This window comes from Ascaphus truei, chromosome 7 (assembly GCF_040206685.1).
Source record: "Ascaphus truei isolate aAscTru1 chromosome 7, aAscTru1.hap1, whole genome shotgun sequence".
NCBI lineage: Eukaryota > Metazoa > Chordata > Amphibia > Anura > Ascaphidae > Ascaphus > Ascaphus truei.
The window spans coordinates 15,092,472-15,118,804 of record NC_134489.1 but is presented as its reverse complement, the minus strand read 5'-3'; the positions used below and the strand labels follow the sequence as shown (position 1 = coordinate 15,118,804).

General features: G+C 44.3%; 1 protein-coding gene across 1 annotated transcript; it reads left to right on the top strand.

The window, feature by feature from the left end:
• LOC142498731 (cytochrome P450 2C16-like) lies at positions 1 to 24,625 on the top strand. Its single transcript, XM_075607066.1, has 9 exons — positions 1 to 222; positions 1,220 to 1,382; positions 2,407 to 2,556; positions 5,270 to 5,430; positions 10,111 to 10,287; positions 13,218 to 13,359; positions 16,064 to 16,251; positions 19,960 to 20,101; positions 20,621 to 24,625. The coding sequence occupies exons 1-9, from the start codon at positions 46 to 48 to the stop codon at positions 20,800 to 20,802; spliced, it is 1,482 nt and encodes a 493-aa protein (XP_075463181.1). The 5' UTR covers positions 1 to 45; the 3' UTR covers positions 20,803 to 24,625.
• The last annotated feature ends 1,708 nt before the right edge of the window (positions 24,626 to 26,333 follow it).

The following is a 26,333-nucleotide window of genomic DNA, read 5'->3' as shown; positions in this document are numbered from 1 at the left end:
CAGAAGGACATGCAATACACTGGTAAATAAGAGAGCTGTCTGATCATGGAGTTATTTGGAGCTACTGCATTGCTGATAGTTGCATGTGTGATCTGCCTGCTTCTTAGCATGGGACAGGTTAAAAGACGTATGGGCAAGTTGCCCCCAGGTCCCACACCCCTGCCCATCCTGGGCAACATTCTGCAGCTGAATGGCAAAGAGATGTTTACATCACTTATTAAGGTACAGTAAGCATGTGTTTGGTGTTCCACAGTCTGGTTGAAAGGGGGGACTTTTACATACCTGAAGGGTATCATTAAGGGGCAAGTTGGAAGTATTTCCCATAGAAGGTGGAGTACTAGAATAGGAGGTCCTGTTCTGAAGCTGGAGGGTAGGGGGAACAGGGGAAACATTAAGAAATCCTTCTTCACTGAAAGGATAGTGTGGAACAGCCACCCAGCAAAGCTTCACGGCAAGTAGGAAAATGGGCAGACAGGCTGGCCAAGTGCCCCATATCTGCTGACAGATTGTGTTTCTATCCATGTTGCTTAAAGCCATTTATAGACTTAACTGAAAGCTTTGAAAGGATTTGCACACTAATTTCATCTATCGTGATCCATTAAAGCAGCTTTCTGTGCTGATCACTTTTGTCTGCCCTATTTTTTATATTTTTTTAAAAGATCTCCATGCCCTTTCAGGGGATGTGTTTATTTTTGTATATCTAATGCTTACAATAAATAAGGAGCTGTTCTACAGTATATCCGCCAAAGTGGCCGATTGAAACTACTGTAGGTTCGTCATGGCAAAAGTGCCAGTTCTCTAGGGCATGATCGTGTAGACAATTCAAATGAAGCAGTCTGACCGACTGAAATAGAAGCGGAGCTATCACATGACTATAAAGGAACACTTTGTTTACATATGGGAGTTTTTGTATCTCTTTGCTTTGAACGTATGGTAATGCCTATTTATATAGAGCCACCAGTGTACGCAGCACTTTAAGGAATTATAAAACAAACAGTTCCAGGAGCTAATAAACAAAGCTTCACACGTTTGAATGGGTCACTCCCACATAGGAACAATGTGACCTAATGACTGCCCTATTTTTAATAGGTTAAAGAGTCAGTCCTATGTAGGACAAATGAGATCTCATGAGATTGACATGTTTAATGGTTTAAAGAATCAGCACAACCGAGGACCAAATATTAATAAGACCCTTTACTTTTCCTCTCTGTATCTAAAGCTAAGTGAGAAGTACGGCCCAGTGTACACCATTCACCTGGGTCCAGAGCCTGTCGTAGTGTTGTGTAGCTGTGACGCAGTGAAAGAGGCTCTGATTGACCATGGTGAGGATTTCAGCGCCCGGGGACATATGCCGTTGCTGGATAAAATAAGCAAAGGCCATGGTGAGATTCAATGTGATTTGTGTTTTACAAAAGCTGCCCTCTGTTATAAACCGATTGGGAGAGAGGACATATGCCAAGTAACATGCCAAGTCTGACCAATTGGTTCATTATGTCTCATGCAGTGGCTAGCACAGAATGATGCTGGGTATAGCATAGAACAGGGCAAGAAACCTCTCCTTACATCGAGCACGAGTACTGTACATGACTGTAAATATGAGGTGAGAGGGCCAGACTAATAGGACAGTTCTGTCTGTGTCATTGTATCACCCTGTGGTGGGAGGGGCAGGATAATACATCCCCTTTTTTGGTATCCCTGCATCACCCTTCAGTGTGATGGAAAGACTAATGGGAAACTGTCTGTATTACTGTGTCCCATGTATTGGGAGGGAGAGACATACTGTATGTCCCTTTATCTGTGTAACTATATCAACCTGCAGTGGGAAGGACAGACTAACAGGTCCTTTCCATCTGTGTTGCTGTGTCATGTAGAGCAGCTATCTATCTGGCACATGTCTCATCTGTATGTAAAAAAGTGTCAACTGCCAGTGCTCACGAATAGGAGAAATGGTCCTGAAAATGTCCCAAATAGATTCACATGAAGAGAGGAGTAATCCAGGCACACGGTCTTCTCTTTTATAAATTTATTCAGCAAAGGCTGAATACATTTCTAAAAGAGAAGACCGTGTGCCTGGATTACTCCTCTCTTCATGTGTTACTGTGTCACCCTTTAATGGTACTGAGAAACAAATAGGTCCATTCTGTTTCTGTCACATTTTGTTACCCTCCAGTCAGGAGGACAGACTAATATGTCCCTCATGTCTGTGTCACTGTCACCCTGCAATCCGAAGGACAGACAAATACTGTAGGTGCCTTCTGTTTGGCACCACTAGATGGAAGGGACAAATTAATATCATAGGTCCAATATGTCACTGTCAAATCTGCAGTGGGAGGTACAAAGTAATGTTCCTTTTGTCTGTGTGTTGCCCTGCGGTCACTAAGTCACCACCATTTCTTTGTCTATCAGGGATTGTTTCCAGTAATGGGGAGCGCTGGAAGCAGATGCGACGCTTCTCCCTAATGACCCTGAGGAATTTCGGGATGGGGAAGAGGAGCATTGAGGAGAGGATTCAGGAGGAGGCACGCTTTCTTACAGAAGAGTTCAGAAAGACAAATAGTGGGTCCACTTCAGATATTTCTCTATAACTCACCTAGAAAATGTGTAGCAAGAGAACACATACTGTACTAGACAGCAACAGTGCAAGCCTCCCTAGACACAATCTATACAAAAAAATACCTTTAAGCAATGTCACTCTAAGAGAAAGCATCTTCATCCTTGCAGGCAAGAATCACACTGATTTGAGAAGACAGCGGGCACTATTCACACAGAACACATCCATCACAATTACCCACTTAACCGTTTTGCTGCCAGAGAAGATTGCCAGCGAAAGGTTTTAATGGATATCCTATTTATTTGTAAAAGAAATATAGAATATGTGTGCATGGTTGTGTGTAAAAGTGTGCGTGTGTGTGTGTGTGTACATACGTGTTGTGATGACCACACCACGTTGTAGCATCTTTTAGTCCCAGGTAAAGGCAGGAAACACTGTACTTCTCTTACATGGGGTTTACAGGCATTTAATCATATGCTAATAGACCCACCGTCCCTTCAAATCAAAATAACACATACACATAACTCCTATTCCCTTAAGGAAAGCTAACTACGCAATAGCTTTCTCCCGCACTAACTGCATGGCCAGTTAAACTGGTTCCCAAGCCAAAACATGCCCTGGCATATGTAACAATGTAACCCAGTCTCTGCATACAGTAATAAGGGTTTTGTTTATCTTAGTCCATATGGAGAAGACGTCCCTGCTTCAGCACGGTCTTGCGTTCTTTCCTTCTTAGGGGAACTCGGCCCCAGCTGAGCTCAGAGAAACTCTCCTCTGTAGGTCCTCTATACCAGATTCCGCAGTTGGGGAGCACATCTATATCCCCCATTCTCTGGGGAAAACAGTCTCTCTGGCAGCAATCTCTCTCACATGGCATCACTCTGTGTTTGCCTTAAACACTTACTTATTCACTGAGGGTGTACATCCTGATTATTTAGTCAGCAGCTGCAACAGCCATTCCAGGGAGGATTAACTCTATGTGAGCTGGAAGCAAACTTACTGCACTGTTCCAGCAGCTAGAGATACCTGATGGTATCACAGTGTGTACACACACGTACATACACTATGTGTGTGCGTACATGTGTGCTTGCCTATGTACGTGCGTATGTGTATATACTGTATATGTGTGTGCACGCACACGTGTGTATGTGCATGTACACGTATGTGCTTGAGTATGTACGTGTGTGTATGTATATATTTATATATATATATATATATATATGTGTGTGTGTGTGTGTGTGTGTGTGTGTGTGTGTGTGTGTGTGTGTGTGCACACGTGTGTATGTGCGTGTACACACATATATATATATATATATATACATATATATCAGGCACACCTAAAAAGAATATTATAATAAATGTTTTAATGCCTTAATCTTTTGGCTACCCTCTTGAGAAAGGCTCCAGAGGGTAGCTTAGATGTACACACTTTTGTATAATTTTTTGGTGTGCCTATCTTTATCTTTTTATATACAGTACTTGCGTTGTACTTAGACAGCAGCACCCATTCCAGCACTTTGATTTTACCTGATTAGTGTGTGCCCCAAATCCCCCCATGTTGCTAAATATATATATTAATGCATACAAACAGACAAAATAAGTATCAATCTGTAGACAGACGTTCACAGAGGTACACAATTGGAGACTTTTGTAAGGTGAAATTATAACAAGGCTTTATTGTGCCTTTTCCTTTTCATCAGGAAAACATCCAAACAGAATGGGGGGGGGGAGGGGGGACAAAGCTTCTATTCACTTGGGAGTATTTCTAGTGAAATACTATGCAATTAATTCACAACTCCCTAAGTTAAGCATGTCTTCCAGCCCCCAAACACATAGCATGAAAAAGCATATATAAGAAGTCTCTTAAGAATGAAAGTCTTATCTGTTAGCTGCTGTAGAGTAAGCTTCTCTGCTCTCCTGGAACCGCACCCATGTGTGCACAGAAAATGTCAGCATCCAGGCTTAGAAGTCTTATTTGTCAGCTCCAGAGATCTGTGTTCTCTTGGTCAGTCTCTCCTGGGAGACTCAAGAACCTCTGCTCTGTCTCCAAAGGTCAGCTCACACGTATGAGCTAAGGAGTCACTTCCTGTCTCAAAGGCAGGCTTTTTCTACCACCTGTAATCAGGCAGGTGGTGTTTGTTAATTTGCTACCAGAAGTTAACCACCACACTGCTGGATTAGAGGCACATTTGTGAACAGGGATACTGTAAGTCCCCTGTTACACACTCCTTAGGCTAAATATACACCTATAGTGGCTTTTACATATATATACAAAATTATCAATAAATATATCAACTAAATCAGGGTTGGCAAACTCCAGTGGTCAAGGGGCACCAGCAGGTCAGGTTTTTGGGATATCCCTTCTTCATCACAGGTGGCTCAACTCATTTAACAACATGTGCTGCAGCAGGGATATTCTGAAAACCTCACCTGTTGGTGGCCCTTTAGGACTGGAGTTGGCCACCCCTGACCTGAATGGTATGCTTGAAGAGAAGAATACAGAACACATACTGTACATATATAGAGAGTGAAATTATCAACTGCATATTCAGTTCTTCTTAAACTACATTAGGGTGGAAACATGTTATCTGTGCAGTTTCGATGCTAAGAAATTGTTACTTGTAAAACGAAAGCAGAAATATTAAGCAGTCATTGCTTTGCTCAACCCTCTATCAAAAAATGTCTATTTTATCTATGTGGCATCTCTTTTACCCCCAGGCCAAACCCTAAATCCCACTTTCTATATTGGAAAGGCTGTCGCAAATGTCATCTGCTCGGTGGTATTTGGAGACCGGTTTGAGTATGAAGACAAGGACTTCCTCAAACTTCTATATCTCTTCAATGAAACTTTCCGAGGGATCAGTTCCATTTGGGGACAGGTAAAAAGAGGGATCTACTTTAAGGGGATATTACTACATAACCCAATAAACATTTCACTATTTACTAGGTCACCTTGGTAATGGCTGGCTCACCCCCTCAGACACCACCTCTACTGCTGTACTCTCCTATGGTGGTCTCTCCCTTAGCCACACCCTCATACCAGGAAATAGACAGGGTGAAGCAGTTGGCAAACTACTTTCCCTATGCTACACATTTCATGTCATACCCCCCTTTTCCTCCATCTCATCCTTCAAGTCCACGCAATTCATCTCTTCCCTCCCCCCTTTCCCACCATCATGCTATCATCTTTTGTCCCACTGAACCTACATCACAATTTCTTGACAACATTCCCACCTGACTTCCTCTCTCACTCTCTTCTGGCATACTACTATCATACTTGGAGACTTTAAAATATTGACAAAGCCAGAGCCACTTCAGTTGCCCATCAAATATTTAATATTGATCTCTCCCAGTGGACAACCTCTCCTTCTCTAACCTCTGAACCCTCCACCACACCAACTTCCACATGCATATACAGAAACCTACTGTATATGCTCTAGCCCAGCGGTGCGCAAACTGGGGCGCGCACCCCCTTGGGGGGGGCACAAGATTATTTAGGGGGGGCGCAGTCAGCGTGCAGTGAAACCTGGGGGCGGGCAGAGCTGTGCACGGGCGGTCAAAAGCTCCATGCTGCTGCTTCTCTGTGCTGTGGCTAGCTGCAGGGGCGGGGCCTTGCTGCGGGGGCGGGGCCATCCCTGCACACAGACATCACCTCCTCCTCCTCTGTTACTCGTCCCAGTTTTCAGCAGCATGTATACCTACAGTAGTACTTCCTCCCCCAGGTGAAAGTGTGTGACTTATGATTGTGAGTTGTGACTGTGTGTCTTTTGTGATTGAGTGTGTGTTGTCTGTGTGTGTTGTGATATGAGGGTGTAGTGTGTGTGTTGTGATTGAATGTGTGTGTTGTGTCTGTGTTGGTTGTGATTGTGGGTGTGTGTTGTGTCTGTGTTGGTTGAGTGTGTGTGTTTTGTGTCTGTGTGTGTTGTGAGCGAGTGTGTGTGGGTGTTGTGATTGAGTGTGGGTGTTGTGTCTGTGTTGGTTGTGATTGTGTGTGTTGTGATATTAGTGTGTGATGTGTGTGTTGTGATTGAATGCAGCGGTGCACAAACTGGGGGCGTGCACTTTCCAAAGCTTGGCGCTTGGGGAGACAAACAAAATTGACTTTGAAATGTGCTCAGCAGCAGTCAATGCACACACACAGCCACACAAACACACACAAAAAATAGCCCCGATCCACGCCCTCCCCCTCCCCCCCTGCTCGTGCTTGCAAAATTATGCAGGACACCCTGCGCTCATGCGTGGAGAGTTGGGATTTCACCGCTCTCAGCGGCAGCGTGGACACAGCCTAATTTTGCAAGCACGAGCTGTTGAAATAAGTATTTAGACATATTTGTATTTACATTGTATACCGTTTAATAAAGGTTTTTTTTTCCATGTGATTTTGATTACATCAGGCAGAGGGATGAAAAGGGGGGCTCGGCATAAAGTTTGCTCACCCCTGCTCTAGCCCACTCCAATTTTCAACATCTTTGCAACCACTCATCTCTCCCATCTGCAACCTTTCCTGCCCAGACCTTGCAACCACTTTATACTACAGTACACTTTCATCAGCCTTAGGCCTCGGTCCCGCTGCGCTCGTTGGCGCGGGCGGCGGGTCGCGAGTTCCCCACCAGCAGGGGAATCCTCGCGAGCCGGTCCCGGTCCCCACTGGCTGCACAGCTGACTACACGCTGTAGCGCGTCAGCCGCTGGAGACACCAGAGAATGGTGTTTTCTAGCTTTGACGCGTGACGTGTGTGGCTGTGAGCCAATGGGGAGGGGAGGCTTCGGGAGGAGGAGAGGCTTCGGGGAGCGGGGAGGAGTGTGGAGTGAAAGCAGGTGAGTGCCTTTCTCTGTGTGTGTGTCTGAGTGCGTGCGTGCCTGTCTGTGTGTGTGTCTGAGTGCGTGCGTGCCTGTCTGTGTGTGTGTGTGCCCGAGTGCCTGCCTCTGTCTGTGTGTGTGTGTGTGTGTGTATGAGTGCGTGAGTGCCTGCCTGTGTGTGCGCGCGTGTGTGTGTGTGTATGAGTGTGTGAGTGCCTGCCTGTGTGTGTGTGTGCGCGTGTATGAATGAGTGCCTGCGTGTGTGTGTTTAAACTTACCTTCCAGCTCCAGCCCGAGTCCGTGGAGGGAGGGGGGGGGGAGAGTAGCGGGTCCCTCCGCTCAAGCCACGCCCCCCCTCCCTGTCAAACCTCCCACCTCCCGCCCACCTCCCGATCAAACCTCCCACCTCCCGCCCACCTCCCGATCAAACCTCCCACCTCCCGCCCACCTCCAGCTCCGGCTCCCGCTCCCTACAGACCGCAGATCGCGGTCTGTGTATCTCAGCGCACCGCCTGTCAGCAGCGCAGGTGCGCTGACTCTGGGAGCGGGGCCTTAGCCTTAGACAAGACAGCTCCATCTACCACACATTGCTTCTGACAACTTACGTCACTACCATGGCACATAGTGTAAGCTCTACTGTGACTGCTTCCGGCTCAACGTTACTGAAGGTAATCACACTCCAAAGCTGATTTCCTCCACTATAAATTGCTATTTTCCACCTAGAACACTGCCTTTTCCTTGCCAAGCAAACCTACTTGGTGGCTTCTCATTCTCCGTCTTCTAACCCTCAATGCATATTTGCCACCTTACACTTCCTTTTCTGCCCAACTGCACCTTCGCCCCCTTTCACCCTCATGGTCCCAGACCTTGCTACTTAATTCACAGATAAGATAGAGTCTGTCAGACATAACATATCTTCATGTCATGCTCCACAAGAAACACCTACTTCCCTTCGCAGACCTAAATCACCCCCTCAGCTCATTTTCTCTTGTGACTGAAGAGGAGGTCTCCGTACTCATCATCTCACCATCACCCTCACATCTTCTCTACTCCCTCTCTGGCCCACTGAGCCACACCGTAACACCTTTTTAACATCATGTCTGGGGTATTCCCATCTTGCTTCAAATATGCACTAATCACACCCATTTTAATGAAGACCTCTCTTGATCAAGCCTCCCCGTCTAACTACAGCCCTATCTCTCTTCTCCCCTTTGTCTCCAAGTTACTTGAGAAGCTTGTATACAACCGATTGATACACTTTCTCTCCTCCAACTCCATGCTTGAGTCTTTACATTTTGGTATCCATTCTCTACACTCCACGAAACAGCCCTAACAAAAGTGGCCTATGACCCACTCATAGCCAAATTGAAGGGTAATTTAACCTTACTAAAGCTCCTGAATCTCTCTGCTGCCTTAAACACTGTTGAGCGCTCCCTTCTCCAGCACAGCCTAGTCTCCATAGGTTTCTGTGTGACGCAGCTCTCTCCTGGTTCAAGTCCTATCTATACAGCCGCTCTTTTAGTGTTTCCTTCTCCAGTGTCTCCACTTTACTCCCTCTTTCTGTTGGGGTTCCACAAGGCTCTGTCATTGGTCCTCTGCTCTTCTCACCTAATACCTCTTCACCTTGTGAACTAATACAATCTTTTGACTTTTGATATCGTCTCTAAGCTCATGAAACCCAAATCTACTTATCCTCCCTTGACCTCTACCCTCTTTCTTCTCCCATGTCACAAATTGTCTCGTTGCAATCTCCTCCTGGATGTCCCACCTTTACCTGAAACTTAACATATCCAAAAATCTTTCCCCTCTCTACTGTCACCCCAACACCCAAACTCTCCCTCACTGTCAATATTACTAAAATCTCATCAATACACCAAACCCCATTCCTAGGGGTGATACTTGACTCTGCCCTCTCCTTCATTCCTCACATTCAAGCCCTCACGAAGTTGTGTCAGCTCGACCTCCGTAATATTGTTAAGATGCAACCTTTTCTCACTCATGATGCAACTGAAATCTTAATTCACTGACATCTTGTCCCGTCTTGAGTACTGCAACCTTCTAATTGGTATTCCCCTCATTCGCCTATACATCCAAAATGCTGCTGCCAGACTAATCTACCTCACTCACTGGTCCACTTCTGCTGCTCCACTATGCAAATCCCTACACTGGCTTCCCAGATCCTCTAGTATTACATTTAAAACCCTAGTTACTTACAACGCTCTCAATGATGCTGCCCTCTCTTACTGTACATCTCAGCCCTCATCCCTATATCCATAAATGCCAACTCCATCTGACCTCGATATCCACCTCTCCTCCTGCCTTATTACCTTCTCTAACTCCCACTTACAAGATATCTACTGTGCTGCCTCCTCTCTTCTTAAAAGACGTTGTTGTCATTAGGTCACTTTGGGCCTATCAGGGACTTAAACTTTAAAACTTGTGAAACATTGTATATTATTTTGCTATACTCTTTGTATTTTTATTCTGTAAGGTGCTGCATTCATTGCTGGAGCTATGTAAATAAACATTTACACACATACAACATCTCAACTTAAAGAGATATAAAAACTCAGACACATATACAAAAAATTAACCGTTACAGTGCCAGAGGTACAGCAGCACCAGAGTGCTACCGGACCTCCAGTATTTGCGGTTGTGTTATGGCTCATTACAATCATGTCAGTTTGGTATTGTGTGAGACATACCATAACAAAAAAAAATGCCAGTGTTACATGATCAAGCGGTTTCCATTTTTCACAGATTTATAACACCTTTCCGAAAGTCATGGCGCTGTTACCAGGACCCCATAACAAGCTCTTCAATGCCGTCGATGGCATTCAGGCGTTTGTTGCTGAGAAAATCAAAATGCATAAGGAGACACTAGATCTAAGCTCCCCCAGGGACTTTATCGACTGTTTCCTCATCAAAATGGAACAGGTAAGTACAGCCTACATCATGTACACACATATTTAAAATGGGCTATGCTCTGCACTTTTGCCTTGATGCTTATGCTGTAACCTCAGGCGTGACTGTGGACTCATTGAACCCACAGGAGTTATTTGAACTGCTTTGTACATTTAGTTTAAAATAAGGTGCTCCCCTCTGTCAGTATTATTTGCACAACCATTTTAAAAATAAGAGCTCAAAATGTTAAAAAAAAAATCTTTAAGTAATATGCCAATTAAAAGCTCTTGTATAAGAAATTATGAATTCTATGGGTGCACAAAAATCATAGAATTTGACCGCAGCTAACCATTGGACCCAACCAGTCTCCCTTTTTCAATACTTTATTTGGTAAATCCTCAGAACCTATTTGATCCATGGCTTTCTTTTATATTTAGGATAGCCTTGTGTCTATCTCAAGCATTGTTTTTAAATTCCCTTACCATATTTGCCCCTACCACCTCTGTTGGGAGCCTATTCCATAAATCCACCAGCTTTGTAGTGAAGAAGAACTCGCTCACATTTTCCCCAAGTCTGCCACCCTCCAGCTTCAGAGCATGACCTCTTATTCTAGCACTTCTCTGTAATATGTATCCCTCCTGCAATTTGCTGAACCCTTGATATATTAGTACGTTTCTATCATATCTCCCATCTTTCCTACAAGCTGTACATTGCAGGTCCTTTAGCCTTCATATCAAGACTGGGTATGCTTAGAGTAATGGTGCGCAAACTGGGGACGTGAGATTTTTTAGTGGGGGGCGTAGCGGTTGTAGAGGCCCCGCACTATTCTCCAAGGCATTTAAATGAAATTCTGGGGGATCACGTGAGGCCTCAGCAACTTCACTTACCTTGTCTCTGGCGACGTGTCGCTGTGGCAACGTGGCATCAAAGGACCCTGGGGCGTCATTTGACACCAGACACATGGTAAGGAGGGGGTGCGAGCAGGGGGGAGTACAGACAGGGGTTCGCAGGGGGGAAAGTTTGTGCACCCCTGGCTTAGCGCATGACCACATTATACTGGCACTTTATGGAGACTACAAAAAGGGGTTGCTTAGGAGTAAAATATGCAATTTTTTCCCCCTCGCTGTGGACCTTTAGAAGATAAAGAAAAGATAAAGATCCATAACAAATTGCCAAAACACAGATTTTCTCCTATTTAATCAAGCAAGTTTAAATCCTCTTTCAGACTGTTTGTATGTTTTTTCTCTCTAGAATACAATACGTTTTTCTAAAAATATCTATATTTTCTTATTGGAGGTTTGGAGGAAGCCATATTTAATTTTGCATTTATGACATGGATTTCTGTTTCATCTGGAAAAGCACAAGTCTGCCATTTATATTTTGAAGATTAACTAAAAGAGAAGTATAGAACAAGAGGTCCTTCATTGAAGGCTCAGGAGAAATGTAAGGAAGTCCTTGTCACGGGAGACCAGGCCAAATACATCTTTATATTTCGGGGATCAGTCACAAGGCAAAACAGGCAATAAAATAAATTGTGGTTTATTCAGATAAGACCTCAGAAACACACAGCAATACAAAAAACAGAGAATATACACATACTGTGGTCTGGGAAGGAGATCTAGCCCTTTCCTAGTTGCAAGGCACCTGCTTCAGCAAAGGCTTACTTACCTTGATAGGACCCTGGTTCTGGACTCCTGGACCGGAATCCAGCCTCCTGGCTAGGCCTTTCCACCCCAATGCTTCTCTGTGTGAATAGCTCTTTCACTCAGAAGCATAGGTGAGAGGCCCATCAGCAGCGTGTCTTCACATCATGAATATAGGCAGGCGAAAGAGAGAGCTGCTTTACTGCACGCTCTTATATAGGCTGGCTTGCCTACCTAAGACACTGAGGGACCTGATAGCCACTTACAGCAGGGATTGAGATTGTGTACGCACTCATAGGAGGAAAAGATTAAAAACTTCGCCAATGGAAATCTTATGAGTTTTGACATACAGTACAGGGATGTTTTTAGCTAGTCCCATACTTCCTGCTGTCAAAGCTCCTACCAGTCTGGAGGGAACAAAGACAGATATCCTGTAAACCAAATGGTTCCCCTCCCCTTGGCCATATGCACAAACCTACCTGGTTTTGCACAAGGAATACAATAACTTGAGCCTTTTGCTTTGACATGCTAATTACCATGTTGCTGTCTTTTGTCACCAAACTATTTTTTTCCCACAGGACAAACACAAAATGCATTGTAGTTTTAAAACACAGCAAAACTAACATTTAGACACAAGAGCTTGCACTCCACCATTTGCACCTATAATGTGGGGGTTCTAAAACCTTTTCTAAGACACCAGCTCTAATACCTTGCTGGCAGGCAATACAGGTTAAAATATCCCCCCTTTTCCCTCATGTTCCAGAAGTCTCTGCCATGCTGCTATTTCTCATAAGAAGCCACCCATACAAGGCAATCCACTTATAAGCTTGCACGGTCAAAGGGAATACACAGATAATGCATTAACTAGCCCACTGGGCTTACACAGTTAACCCCACACACACAGTTCCTAGCTTATAACCCTATGGGGGACAGTATAAGGGGAACAAAATTACAGGGCAACACAGTAAGGTATAATATTAGACCCAGGAGCTGACACTCTCAGCCCTTGCCATATGGTTTCAGGGGCAGCCAGCCGGGCCCCACCTTTATTAATATAGGCCGGCTACGCCCTACCGTCACAGTCCTTCACTGAAAGAGTGCATGGAATTGCCTACTGGTAGAGGCGGGGGGTTAATACAGCAAATGATTGTTGGAGACACCAGGGGAACTTAAAAAATGATTCTGCTTGTACATAGACAGGAAGTCTAGAATCTTAAATATGTTGGAATCATTTTGAAGGCATAAAGAAAATGGGCAGACTAGGCCTTATCTGTCTCTGATTCATAGGATTCTGTCTTCTCTTTCCATCTGTTGCCTCAGGAAAAGGACATGCCACAGAGTGAGTTTCACATGGAGGGCGCAATTAACACCACCTTTGATTTGTTTGGTGCTGGGACAGAGACTGTGAGCACGACCCTGCGATATGGTCTGATGATCCTTCTGAAGCACCCTGATGTGGAAGGTACATGGAGCCAGGTGTAGAACATGTTAAACTGTCTGCAGGCATATCTACAACTTCTAGAACTGAATTATAGCATTGTGAAAGCTATACAATTAAGTTGAAGTACCAACTACTATCTCGGCTATATATATGTATCAAGGCAATTGTGGAGCAAAACTGGGGCATTTTCACAATGCATCTATGTATCAAAGCTTTTTGATCCAATTTAGTCCCGTCTGCCATAGTTTGCTCCATGGGGAGAAGTTAGAGTAGTTGGCACACAGATTATAATAATATATCACAGTCTGTGTTTTTCTACACCACTCTATCTTTTATTTGCCAAACAATATCCTCCACATCTGAAGTGACCTACAGATGCAGCGGCCATTATTCGAACATTTACCTTGGTACATCCCGTGTTGCGCCGCGTGGTGGATCCGAGATGGTCAGTTGCAGACATAATTGCCCGCTGGAGTAACACGGCAGGGGTCCCTGCTGTGTGAGTCCTACCGGGGTCTGCCTTTCTGTAATAGACGCGCAGTAAGAGGCTGAATCAGTCACTCTAACTGCACGCCTCTCACAGGCCATCACGTGGTTTTTATTAAAATTCTAACATTACAGTAATGTAGCAGGGGGTCTCCGGAGCTGAACCGCATTGGTTTCAGGTCCGGGGACACCCTACTTCCCAAGATACAGGCCCCGTTATGGGGTGCCGGTATCCCCATGTTAAAATCCTGTGGGTCACATGACCGTGGGATTTAAACAAGGCAGAGGGATACTGGCACCCCATAACGGGGCCTATATCTCGGGAAGTAGGTGGTCCCCGAGGCTGAAATCAACTTTGTTCAGCTCAGGAGAACCTATGGGAATCATCCAAGGGCCCCCAAACCCCGTGGGAACTCGCGAGGACACCCGGATGCCCACGGGTACCACCTGCTGACCCACGTGGAACACCTGCGGGGAAGAACCGGGGGCCTTACAGACCCACAGGGACCACCCGAGGGCCCCAGACCCCGTGGGAACCACCCGATGGGCCCCAGACACCTGTGGGGATGACCCGGGGACCCCCAGAAACCCACGGGACCACCCATGGATTCCATTGGGGCCCACGGGGGCCCGTGGGGGCCCACGAAACCTAGCGGAGACCACCACACACCCGTGGTACCCCACGGGGTGCACTGTGGGGCCTGCGGACACCCGTCGGGACCACCGGGGACCCCCATCCTGTGTGTAAAATAATAAATCATGGTTTTATGGAGGACACAGGGGGTGGGTGGGGTATTGGTGCTTATTACAGTAAATATTTTTACATTTAAATTGTATTCCTAGTGTAGATGAGCAGAGGGTCTCCGGACCAGAACCGCATTGGTTTCAGGTCCGGGGACCCCCTGCTTCCCAAGATACAGGCCCCGGAATGGGGTGCCGTATACCTTGGCTTTGTTTACATCCCACGTGGATTTTAACATTGTGGAGATACCGGCACCCCATACCGGAGCCTGTAACTCGGGCAGTAGGGGGTCCCGGAGGCTGAAATCAACTTTGTTCAGCTCAGGAGACCCCCTGCTCACGCACACTTTGAATAAAATTCAAATGTAAGCAGCTTCATTACCTTAGCAGCTATCCGCTAAGGTAATGATTTTTTATTTGGGGGGGTTGTATTTGATACTAGTGTGAGGGAGCAGGGGTTCTCCTGATCTGAACAAAGTTGATTTCAGCCTCAGGGAACCCCTACTTCCCGAGATACAGGCCCCGGTATGGGGTGCCGGTATCCCTCTGCCTTGTTTAGATCCTACGGTCACGTGACCCACAGGATTTTAACATGGGGATACCGGCACCCCATAAGGGGGCCTGTATCTCGGGAAGTAGGGGTCCCCGGACCTGAAACCAATGTGGCTCAGCTCCGGAGACCCCCTGCTACATTACTGAAATGTTAGAATAATAATAAAACCCCAGCGATCGCCTGCGAGAGGAGCGCAGTTAGAGTTACTGATTCAGCCTCTTACTGGGTGTCTATTACATAACGGCAGACCCCGGTAGGATTCACACAGCAGGGACACCTGCTGTGTTACTCCGGTGGGCCATTAGTCTGCCCTGGCACAGCTCATGAGGATCACGGGCATATCTTGAAATTCCATTTCAACATTTGTTCGAATAACGGCCGCTGCATCTGTATGTCTAACAGACTGCAGCCTCTAAACACACTTATTTATGTAGATACATACTGTAGTTCCCACTCGCTTTATGTTTTCAACGGCTAATCAATACCCACACAGATGTAACTGCATCTCATTCCAGTCAGTACACCTGCTATTCCAGTATGTCCCCCCCCCCCTCCACACACAGCTCTGTCACCGCACGTTAATCTTGGCTAACAGTACAGAAATGTCACATGCCTCTCAGTGCATCATAATCCAGCCCTAAAGCACATCTGTTATTGTAATGATGACACACAGATTCGTTTTTTTTTTTATAAAGATGTCAGTCTGGTTTTCACTTTTAAAACATGTAAATGTCATCAGATGGTATGTGGGACTGACACTCTCATCTATTAAACACAGCACTGTCATTCGATTATTTGTGTCCTACATGGACTGACGCTATAACCATTAAACAGGTCATTTTCTTTCGGTCACTTTGGTCACTCCACGATTGACTCAAAGTCCTAGACTTTAAATCAGAGGCATCTTTATTTCCCATTCTCCTCATTGCCTCTCCGCTCATACAGAACACGTCCAGAAAGAGATTGACCAGGCCATTGGTCGAAACCGCGCCCCGTGTGTAGAGGATCGGTCCCGCATGCCATACACAGATGCAGTGATTCACGAGATCCAGAGATTCATAGATATCCTCCCCATGGGACTTCCACATGCAGCGATGCGTGACGTTCACTTCAGGGACTTTGTCATCCCAAAGGTAATGGCCGTTCCCCCTTTACTGTACCTAACTATTTAATAATGGGGCTAGATCCCTGCACCTCATTATAGATTTACACAAAAAGGAAAAGATCATTTTTAACTTTTTTTTACTGCCAGAGGGGGCATCTATGAAGGGTACATTTTCTGAAACAGTAGTCTTTAGTATCCGTCGATCCACACTCCTCTACGACATCGTCAGGGGTGGTCCCACCCAGATGATGACTCTCTCTCTGTCTTTAAAGAGGCCTGGTTCCAGACCTCTCCTCAGGGATTGCAGCACCCGCTGTGTCCCTAACTATCCTGCATTGCTAAGGGATCCGTTCCCTATACTAGTGCCTGTCCCTGGAGCAACCACAAACTCATGGAATGACTTGGGGCCTATATGGGGCCTAGGGGGTATGCGGGCCTAGTGCATAGGCTACTTGCCTCTCTGCACGGACCCTCTGTCCCCTATCCCTGCCTGGCATATACTGACTGTTTGCTCTCTGTGACTCATATCCTTATCCTGTTTCCAGGGATCTCTCCAGCCCTATTGGCTCCCTGGTATCAGGTGGGTGCTCCTAAGGCTCATGGGACTTGTAGTCCCTTCCAATAGCCTTCCCTGATTGTCCAGCCTTTGCGCGCTTGTTTCTGCACATGCGTGAACTCACTGAGGGCCTCCGCATCTCTTAACTCACTGCGCATGCATGACCCAACTAAAAATGGCGGCGCCCTGCGCAAAGATCCTCTAGACACCCTTGGCGACTCACTCGCCACCCCGACACCACACCGGCACCGGCCATGAACCCCGCGCACCCCCGAGACATCAGGCAAACCGCGTGCATGCGCACTCACCCCCTCAATCAGCCACAACTCTTCCGACCACCACAGAGGTGAGTGCAGAGGTAAGGGGGTCACTGTAGCCCAAAGGGTCAGGGGCTACACTATGTTACCATCATCTATTGTTCCATCATCCATAGGAATTTTTAAGCACATGTTACATAGTTACATAGTAGATGAGGTTGAAAAAAGACATAGGTCCATCAAGTTCAACCTATGCTAAATTTAGACAACAGATACTTTTTCCTATATCTATACTTACTTATTGATCCAGAGGAAGGCAAACAAAAAACCCCATTAAGGGGAAAAATAAATTCCTTCCTGACTCCAAGAATTGGCAATCGGATTAATCCCTGGATCAACATCCTCCCCATGTATACTTATTTGGTATATCCCTGTATACCTTTCCCATTTAAAAAGATGTCCAACCTTTTTTTGAACAAATCTAGTGTATCTGCCATCAGAGTCTCCATGGGTAATCAATTCCACATTTTAACTAGCCTTACTGTAAAGAACGCTTTCCTTTGTTGTTGATGAAATGTCCTTTCCTCCAAACTTAAGGGATGCCCCGAGTCCTTTGTACTACCCATGGAATGAATAGTTCTTTTGAAAGCTCCTTGTATTGTCCCTGAATATATTTGTATATAGTTATCATATCCCCTCTTAGACGCCTCTTTTCTAATGTAAATAAATCTAATTTAGCTAGCCTCTCCTCATGTTAGATTATCTATCCCCTTTATTAATTTGGTGGCTCTTCTCTGCACTCTCTCTAGTTCCATAATGTTTTTTCTTAGGATTGGTGCCCAAAATTGTACTCCATATTCAAGGTGTGGTCTTACTAGTGCTTTGTAAAGGGGCACAATTATGTTTACTTCCCTTCCATCCATTGCCCGTTTGATGCAAGATAAGATCTTGTTTGCCTTTGCAGCTACTGCATGACATTGGGCACTATTGCTAAGCCTGCTGTCTACAAGCACTCCTAAATCCTTCTCCATCAAGGATTCCCCCAATATATCTCCATTTAATTTGTAAGTCACCTTTTTATTCTTGCATCCCAAATGCATAACCTTACATTTATCTATTAAACCTCATTTGCCATTTACCTGCCCACGTTTCCAGTCTCTCCAAGTCCTTCTGAAGAGAAATTACATCCTGCTCTGATTCTATTACCTTACACAATTTAGTATCATCAGCAAAGATGGAGACTTTGCTCTCGATCCCAACCTCAAGGTCATTAATAAACAAGTTAAAAAGCAGGGGTCCCAGTACCGATCCCTGAGGTACTCCACTCACGACTTTAGCCCAACCTGAAAAAGTTCCATTTATGACAACCCTCAGTTGTCTGTCCTTTAACCAGTTTTCAATCCAGGTGCATATATTATTACTGAGTCCAATTTTCTTTATTTTGTACACCAACCTCTTGTGTGAAACTGTATCAAAAGCCTTCGCAAAATCTAAGTAGACCACATAAACTGCATTACCCTGGTCTAAATTCCTACTTACCTCCTCAAAGAAACAAATAAAGTTAGTTTGGAAAGATCTATCCTTCATAAATCCATGCTGACTATTACTAATAATTTTGTTTCCCATTGGGTATTCTTGAATATTATCCCGTATTAAACCTTTAAGTAGTTTCCCTACTATTGAAGTCAGGCTTACAGGTCTGTAATTTCCCGGTTGTGATCTAGCTCCCTTTTTAAATATAGGCACCACATCTGCTTTACGCCAATCTTGTGGTACTGAGCATGTGGAAATGGAGTTCTTGAATATTAAATATAATGGTTTGGCTATTAATGAGCTTATCTCCTTGAGAACTCTTGGATGTATGCCATCGGGGCCAGGTGCCTTATTTACTTTGATTTTTTCAATTCGCTTATGAACTTCTTCCTCAGTTAACCAATTGTTCATTAATACGGAGGTTGTGGCTTCCTCCTGCGGCACTACTATTGAACTTGATTCTTCCCTGGTAAACACATAGGCAAAGAATTTGTTTAATACCTCAGCTTTTTCCTTATCTCCAATAATCTGCCTACCATCTCACACAGAAAGGGTCCTATATTTTCTTTTCTCATTTTTTTGTTATTAAGGTACTTAAAGAACTTTTTAGGGTTGACCTTACTTTCTATTGCAATCCTTTTTTCATTATCCATTTTTGCTAATTTGATTGCCCTTTTGCAATTTTTGTTACATTCCTTATAATTCTGATACGATATCTCCGTCCCTTCTGACTTAAAGAATCTAAACGCCTTCCTCTTCTTGTCCATTTCCTCCCCTACCTGTTTATTTAGCCACATTGGTTTTGACTTATTTCTTTTATACTTATTTCCCAAGGGTATACACTGATAAGTGTGCTTTTCTAACAATGTTTTATAGACTGTCCATTTATCTTCTACATTTTTCCCTGCAAAAACATCATCCCATTGTATTACTACTAGATTAGACCTCAGTTTATTAAAATCTGCCTTTCTAAAGTTTAAGGTCTTTGTTGAACCCAAGAAATCTATTTTTTGATAATTTATTTCAAATGAGACCATGTTATGATCACTGTTACCCAAATGTTCCAGGACTTGAATATTTGTTATTACTTGTTTACTTGTATTATTGTTATTTGTTATTGTTATGTCAAGAAGCAAAAGAAAGAAACCTACTGGAAATCTGCCGCTCACTTTTATCTGTCATTGCCACTATGTTGTGTCACTGTCACAATAGTCTTGCACTTTCATGATAATCTTTCAATGTTATTCTGATATGTCATTGTCACTACTGTATGTGTCAGTTTCACTTTGATCTGTCTTTATCATTATGATCTGTCAATGTCACTTCCCTGTATCACTGCCACTCTGATCTGTCTCTGTCACTCTGATCTGTGTGCCGATTTCTTTTTCAGGGTACCACAGTATACCCCATGCTCAGCTCAGTTCTGCGGGACACAATGCACTTTAAACATCCGAACCAGTTCAATCCCGGCCACTTCCTGGATGAGAATGGAAAATTTTACAAGAATGAAGGGTTCATGCCTTTCTCTTCAGGTACCTGCTCATGCTTAAAATATTCACCTGAGCAACATCTGTTAAAATCTTAAACATTTCCCATTCTACCATCAGAAAGCATGTATTTCTCTGTGAAGTCCCCATTATCAAAAAAATCTTACATTTAATATTCTATAATATTTTATATATACTGTAGGCAGCATTTTATTCATTTAAAAGGCTCCATCACTACGCACTATAAATTTCAGAGATATTAATGCAGCTCTAGGCTGGAATAATGTATAATATTGTGTTCTATAATTCTATATCACTTTGAAATTATAATCAGCCACCTCTGGGTTGGAATTTTGACTCCCTTTTGAGCACTTTCTAAATTACAAAACCTTATAAAGCTAATTGTGATCAACATATTCTTTCTTGCGTATAGAGACATTTAATGTGACTACTCATCCGTACAGTATACAGTATGTCTCTCTTTATTTTTAGAGCTGTACTAGACATGCAGTGATTGTTATACTTCCCCCTCCCTCCTCTCCACCTCTTTCTCCCTCTCCCCAGGGAAGCGGATCTGCATTGGAGAGGGTCTGGCTCGGATGGAGCTCTTCCTCTTCCTAACTACAATACTGCAGAACTTCACCCTCAGATCCCCAGTGGATGTGGCAGAATTAGACCTGACCCCAGAAATGAGCGGGTTTGGAAATATTCCCCGCCCCTACCAGCTGTCCTTCATTCCACGCTAAAGGGGTGTAGTGCCCTCCAAAAATAAGCTTCATATGATGCTCTTTAAAGCACATAACCAACTTTATTCCTCATTGTTTATCCTATCTGCTTTTGATTTTGCTTACATTTTTGTCCAATGCCTTCACTAGTGTCCCCATGGCAACTCCTCCTGCTTATTCTCGCTTGCTCAGAGAAGCAGTCTCATCACAAGAGAATTACTGTATGTCACAAAGTAGCTGCCAGATTATGTTCAGTTTAAAAAGCGTTAAGAAAAATCTAGAGAAGAAGAAACAGACCCCCTAATCTCCAGTAGGTGGAAGAACTGGTAATATAAATAAATAGGCAGGAGGAACTGCTTCTCTAAGGCTGGGGCCATGGTGCCACAGACCGTGCGGAGGCATACGCACGCTGAGTAATCAGACTGCCTTAGGCTGAGTCCCCGCTGGCGCTGAGCGCGCTGGCACTCCGGGTGTCCTGCGCCTGCTCGCGCTCCCGCGAGGGGAGGGGGCGGGGGAAGGGGGCATTGCCGAATAGTTGAGCGAGCGGGAAAGTTAAAAAAAAATGATTTACCTAAGCGCCGAGTGCCGGCGAGAGTGTGCGCACGCGCATACGCACAGGCGCATCGAGTGAGAAGGGACTTGCATATATATATATATATGCAAGTCACCTCGCCAAGCACCGCCCTCTCAGCGAGCTCAGCGCCAGCGGGGACTCAGCCTTAAGGCAGTGATCACACCCATGCGGCATGCGGGAGCGTGCGCGCGGAAGCAGGAAGGGGGGTGTGTTGCGTAAGAAATCAGTTGAAACTGATTTATTGGTGCGACAGGCCGGTCACATGAGTGGTTCTCCCAATGAGGGCGAACCAGCTCCGTGAAGCCTCAAGGCACGCCCCTAGGAACACCCCTCATGGCCTGTCAACCATGGCCAGGGAAAGCACCCACTTCACATGGGTCAATTCCCAGCCACCACCCGCCTCCGCGCTGGCGAAGGCACCATAGCCCCAGCTTAATGCCATGCCAGAGTCAGGAGACGCTCAGTTACTTTAAATACATGTTACTGTACCTGATGCACACGTCCAAAGTCCTGTTTCGTGCATGTGTGCTTTTACCGGAGCTGTGCTCGGGGAGACAGCAAATTTGTTTTTTGAGCGCTATTGCGGTCACACGACTGGCTAACAACCAATAAGAGCACAGCAGTCACAACAACTAATCAGATGGAGCTGAGGATGTCACCCCCACTCCAGTCTGACATGCTACCCACACGTCTGTGGTATGCCTCACCCCACCGCTCAAGCACACAGTGAGCAGGATGGCCAATTGCTCCTGCTCGGGCAAACGCTGACATCATGCCTTGTGAGCACGGGCGCGCGTCTCCTCACCCTGGCCGCACCCTAACACTTTCTCTGGCACAAAAGAGTTTTTACATCGTAATTTATACTGAGAAAGTTTTTTTACATACAAGTAAATTGGCCACAGTTTTATGGATGGCATCCTATGCAATGCTAGTATACAATGTAGTATGTTTGCATAGGCATTATATAGTTGTTTTAAACACTGATAACATTTTGGTCAGCCTGGACCATTAAGTGCTCTTCTTGTTAGTCATACACTAGAATCTGGTGTAGCTCCTTGTTCAGAAAATAGTACTGTAGTTAGTTGGTCAACATTTTATTTAGGGTTATACGGTATATACAAAATCCCCTGTTCAATCCATAAACCAACTGAGATTTTGACTCTCTAAGAACAACCATATAAGAATATTTTCTGTACTCAAAATGGATCATGTAAATCCAGTTCATTGTTTTAGTAAGATCTGATACATAAGTGTATTTCCAATGCTTTTAACAAACTTAAATACAATCCATCATGTATCTACTGTAACATGTATATAACTATTACAATTAATCCAAATATGACAATGTATAAAAGTGTATTTATGTATATAATGTTAGGATCCTAATGTACTAAAGAAAACCCTGACCAAGGGGGGAGGGATGACAGGACCCTCGGCATGAGGGGCCCTAAAGGGAGAGGTCTAAGTAAGTAGGGGCAGAGCAGGAGGGAAGGTAGGCTATTTAATTCCTCCCGAAAACGTCTCCACCCGCCCACTCATTTTGGGGAAAGGATTAGCGGATTATTGTAGCATGTGGCATATTGTATTTTGAATTCTGTTAGTAAAATGTCACGTATGTAGGTATGTATGTATATTTAAAAATTCCACGGAAAGTTCAGACCACGCTTGTCAGTAATCTTCAGTCTTGCCCGATTCTCTTCCTCCCGCAGCTCCAAAACTCTCCGGCGATAAACCCGGGATATATCAGACAAAAAACAAAGATAGGAGCGCTGGGAAGGCAATACGTTAGAGAAATAATTCACATTTATTAAACATGCAATAACTTTAAATACGTACAATTAAGTTCAACCACTTGGACAGTATAATACCCTCACATCACCAACACAGAGAGATTCACAGATCCCCTCTACTCGAACCGAATCACCACACGGTTGTCTCGCGGAAGAAGACCCGGAGTGTTCTTTTTGGGCAACAACTGATTGTCTCGCGAGAGCTACTGCATATATATATATATATATATATATATATATATATATATATATATATATATATACGCACGCACGCACGCACACATATATGATATATGTATATATATACTGCACCGACACACTTTATTCGAGCAAATACCCAGTATGTACCTGGCAGATACCTGGAATGCGCCGCTCCTCACCTCTGACAAGCCCCGTTGCATTTGCCTTCCCAGCCTGGGTTCATGCCTGGCTGACGGGCGGCTGATCTGTTAAATGATAATGATTAGGATTTAATAGGCTGCAATGCTTCGCGTGTCTACCAGATGGCATAAATTCATGAATTGTAATGCAGTATATATATATGTACTGTGCAGTATTGCAGCCAGCGGGAATAAAATGCTTCAATCCCTGCCGGAAAATACCTCAATGCACTCGGGCAGAAAACAGTCACAAACCTCAATACACCCGGGTATACCCGAATTCGTGGGACTAGCCGAGCTCGAATAAAGTGTGTCGCCAGTGTATACAAGCTGGGTGACTAAGTTTGGCATCTGAACCCCCTCCCCCCCAAAGATAAGTCACATGGAGCACTGCTCTAGCTAGGCAGTAACATGTTTAATAAATGTGAATTATTTCTCTAACGTCTTGCATTCCCTGCACCTTCTTTGTTTAGTTTAGTGTACTGTATGTATATATATCACACACACAAAAAAAATCCATTGCACAACCCCCCCAAAAATAATTTGTCTTATTGTAACCCCCTCCCTCTCCGACATGATGCAGTGTCCCGTTATGGTAACACAGCATTTTTTGACACCACGCAGTCATTTTCACTTGCATTGGCGGGGGAGGCACTAGAGTTTGAGGGAAAGACGCAGGAGAAGGCTGGAAGATGCTGCACCACGCAGCAGCAACCCACCGCCTGTAAGAAGCAACCCACCGCCTGTAAGACTCAACAGTGGGTAAAATGAAATATATATATATACTGTATATGAGAAAGAAGGTATGGTCAAAATGTGGTGGTTATTGGTGTTTCTTTTGTCACTGCTGGAGGGGTTCTGACTGGTCAGTTTTTCCCAGATGGTTAATGTGGAAAGTAAAAGGTTAAAATGAGGTGGTCTTGGGTCACAGCCAGGTGCAGCGGGCTTAGGGGTGTACTAAAAGGGATCCAGGTGTTATGAAGCAAGAGTGCTCAGTAGGTCATGTTGCAGCACTGAGCATAAACAGGGTTGCTGGTTGCTTACCAGGTCCAGTAGTGTTAGTTAATGTTTAATAAAAGGCTGTGGCCATTTGAACCCAATTTAAAGTGTCTGTGTTTATTGGGGTGAAGAGGAACACGGAAGGGCCAAGAATTCATGGTATTTGGGTCTTGGCAGTAACATGTTTAAGGTGTTACTTCAGAGTTAATAATGCCTTGGTAATTAAAATACAAAATCTACAGTGTAAAGTATTTTTAAATCCTTTTTAAAATGTATTAAGTAAACATGGTGAGCTTAGACTTGGGAAGGGTTTTGATTTAATTTGGCTGCTTTATTGTATCTAATACCAGTGTGTATGTTCAGCAAGAGAGTTTGCACAAACAACGCCACTTTCACTACCCCTCTTCTTAACTTAATTGTCTTTCTCAGAGATTGTTGGGTATCTGTGTGTTTACTTTCTGATGAGGGCAGGGTAGGATAAAGGTAAACACTTGACAGACAAACACATCCCCATTTAGTGGCCCCAAAAGAAAAATAACATGCTTAATTGCCAAAAAACCTGGGACTGCACCTTTAAACCATTTTTTTTCTGTAAGATAACTATTAATGAGTATTTCCTAAAATGTTAGTATTTTGTCAAGAGGAGAGCACTCTGATCCCTGCTCCCCAGTATTTTACTATTTCTTGCAAGTATCCCCAATAATAAACAAAAAGAACAGATTCGCTTTAGAATGCACTCAGTACTTGGGTGATGTTATTAGTATCAGTGATTTAAACACTTTAATAAGTAATTGATAAAAATAATTAGGGATTTGTATTAACAAATCTGTGGCCAATCCACAGACAAAGCATACATACGTACAAACATGTATAAAATATGAACATAAAGCAGAAAGTTAATAACAACCATTTCAATGTACTATATAGTGGGGTCTTACAGTGATATACTCTGATTTAGTGGGTAGATCTGGCACTATATTGGTTGCTAGTACCTATTTTTAAGTGGTCTAAGTCCTCCACATACAATTTATCTCAATACCACTAAGGTGATAATAGAAAATCAGACTTAGAGCACAAAACCTCTCTGATAGAAGCAGATGTTAAAGAAAGGTGTGAATAAATTAAATTCTGCAATAAAACTGTACATAGCGTGTATATAGCCTAAAAAAAATTCTTCATGTCGCATAGAGTACACGTACTGTATATGGGCATAATACGCCTCCTTCTACAGTTTATTCAAAACGATGATGGCCATGTATGGTCACGGAGTATATAATAATGGCTCTTTTTAGAACCCATTCACATTCCATGCAGTCCCTGGTATTTATACGCTAGTGGACTGGCAAAACGGAGTCGGCTACCATGTTCAGCCTCTCTCGATCACTTTGTATAGCCTGGCTAATAAGGATTGCAGCTGTTGGGGGAATCTAGTGTATCAGCTGGGTTTTAAAATATGTTAGGTATACTGATTAGCAGCCATACCAGTGTACCGGACCCACCTTGGTATTCCGATTTCCCACTTGAAATGGGGGAGGTAGTCGTCAGCGTTTATCCGCCTGGATCTTTTGCTGCTGGGCGGCTCTGACAAGATTGGAGTGGATCTTCTCCCAGAGTAATTGGAGTTCTTGGATTTTGTCGTCCCCTGCAGTAACTCTAGAGAGAGAAATGGAAAGGGTAGGGGCAGCAGGATGGTACCTGTAGGCACATAAGAACTGCAATTCCAGTGTTGAATCATGTTTCATGGAATTGTGTGAAAACTCTGCCCAGGTCAACCCAGTCGTCCTGTAGCTTGAAAACAAAACAACGGAG

Coding starts and splice junctions, on each gene's coding strand:
- LOC142498731 (XM_075607066.1), top strand. CDS start 46: ATGGAGTTATTTGGAGCTACTGCATTGCTGATAGTTGCATGTGTGATC. Junction 1,383..2,406: donor TAAAATAAGCAAAGGCCATG/GTGAGATTCAAT, acceptor TTTGTCTATCAG/GGATTGTTTCCAGTAATGGG. Junction 20,102..20,620: donor GTTCATGCCTTTCTCTTCAG/GTACCTGCTCAT, acceptor CCCTCTCCCCAG/GGAAGCGGATCTGCATTGGA.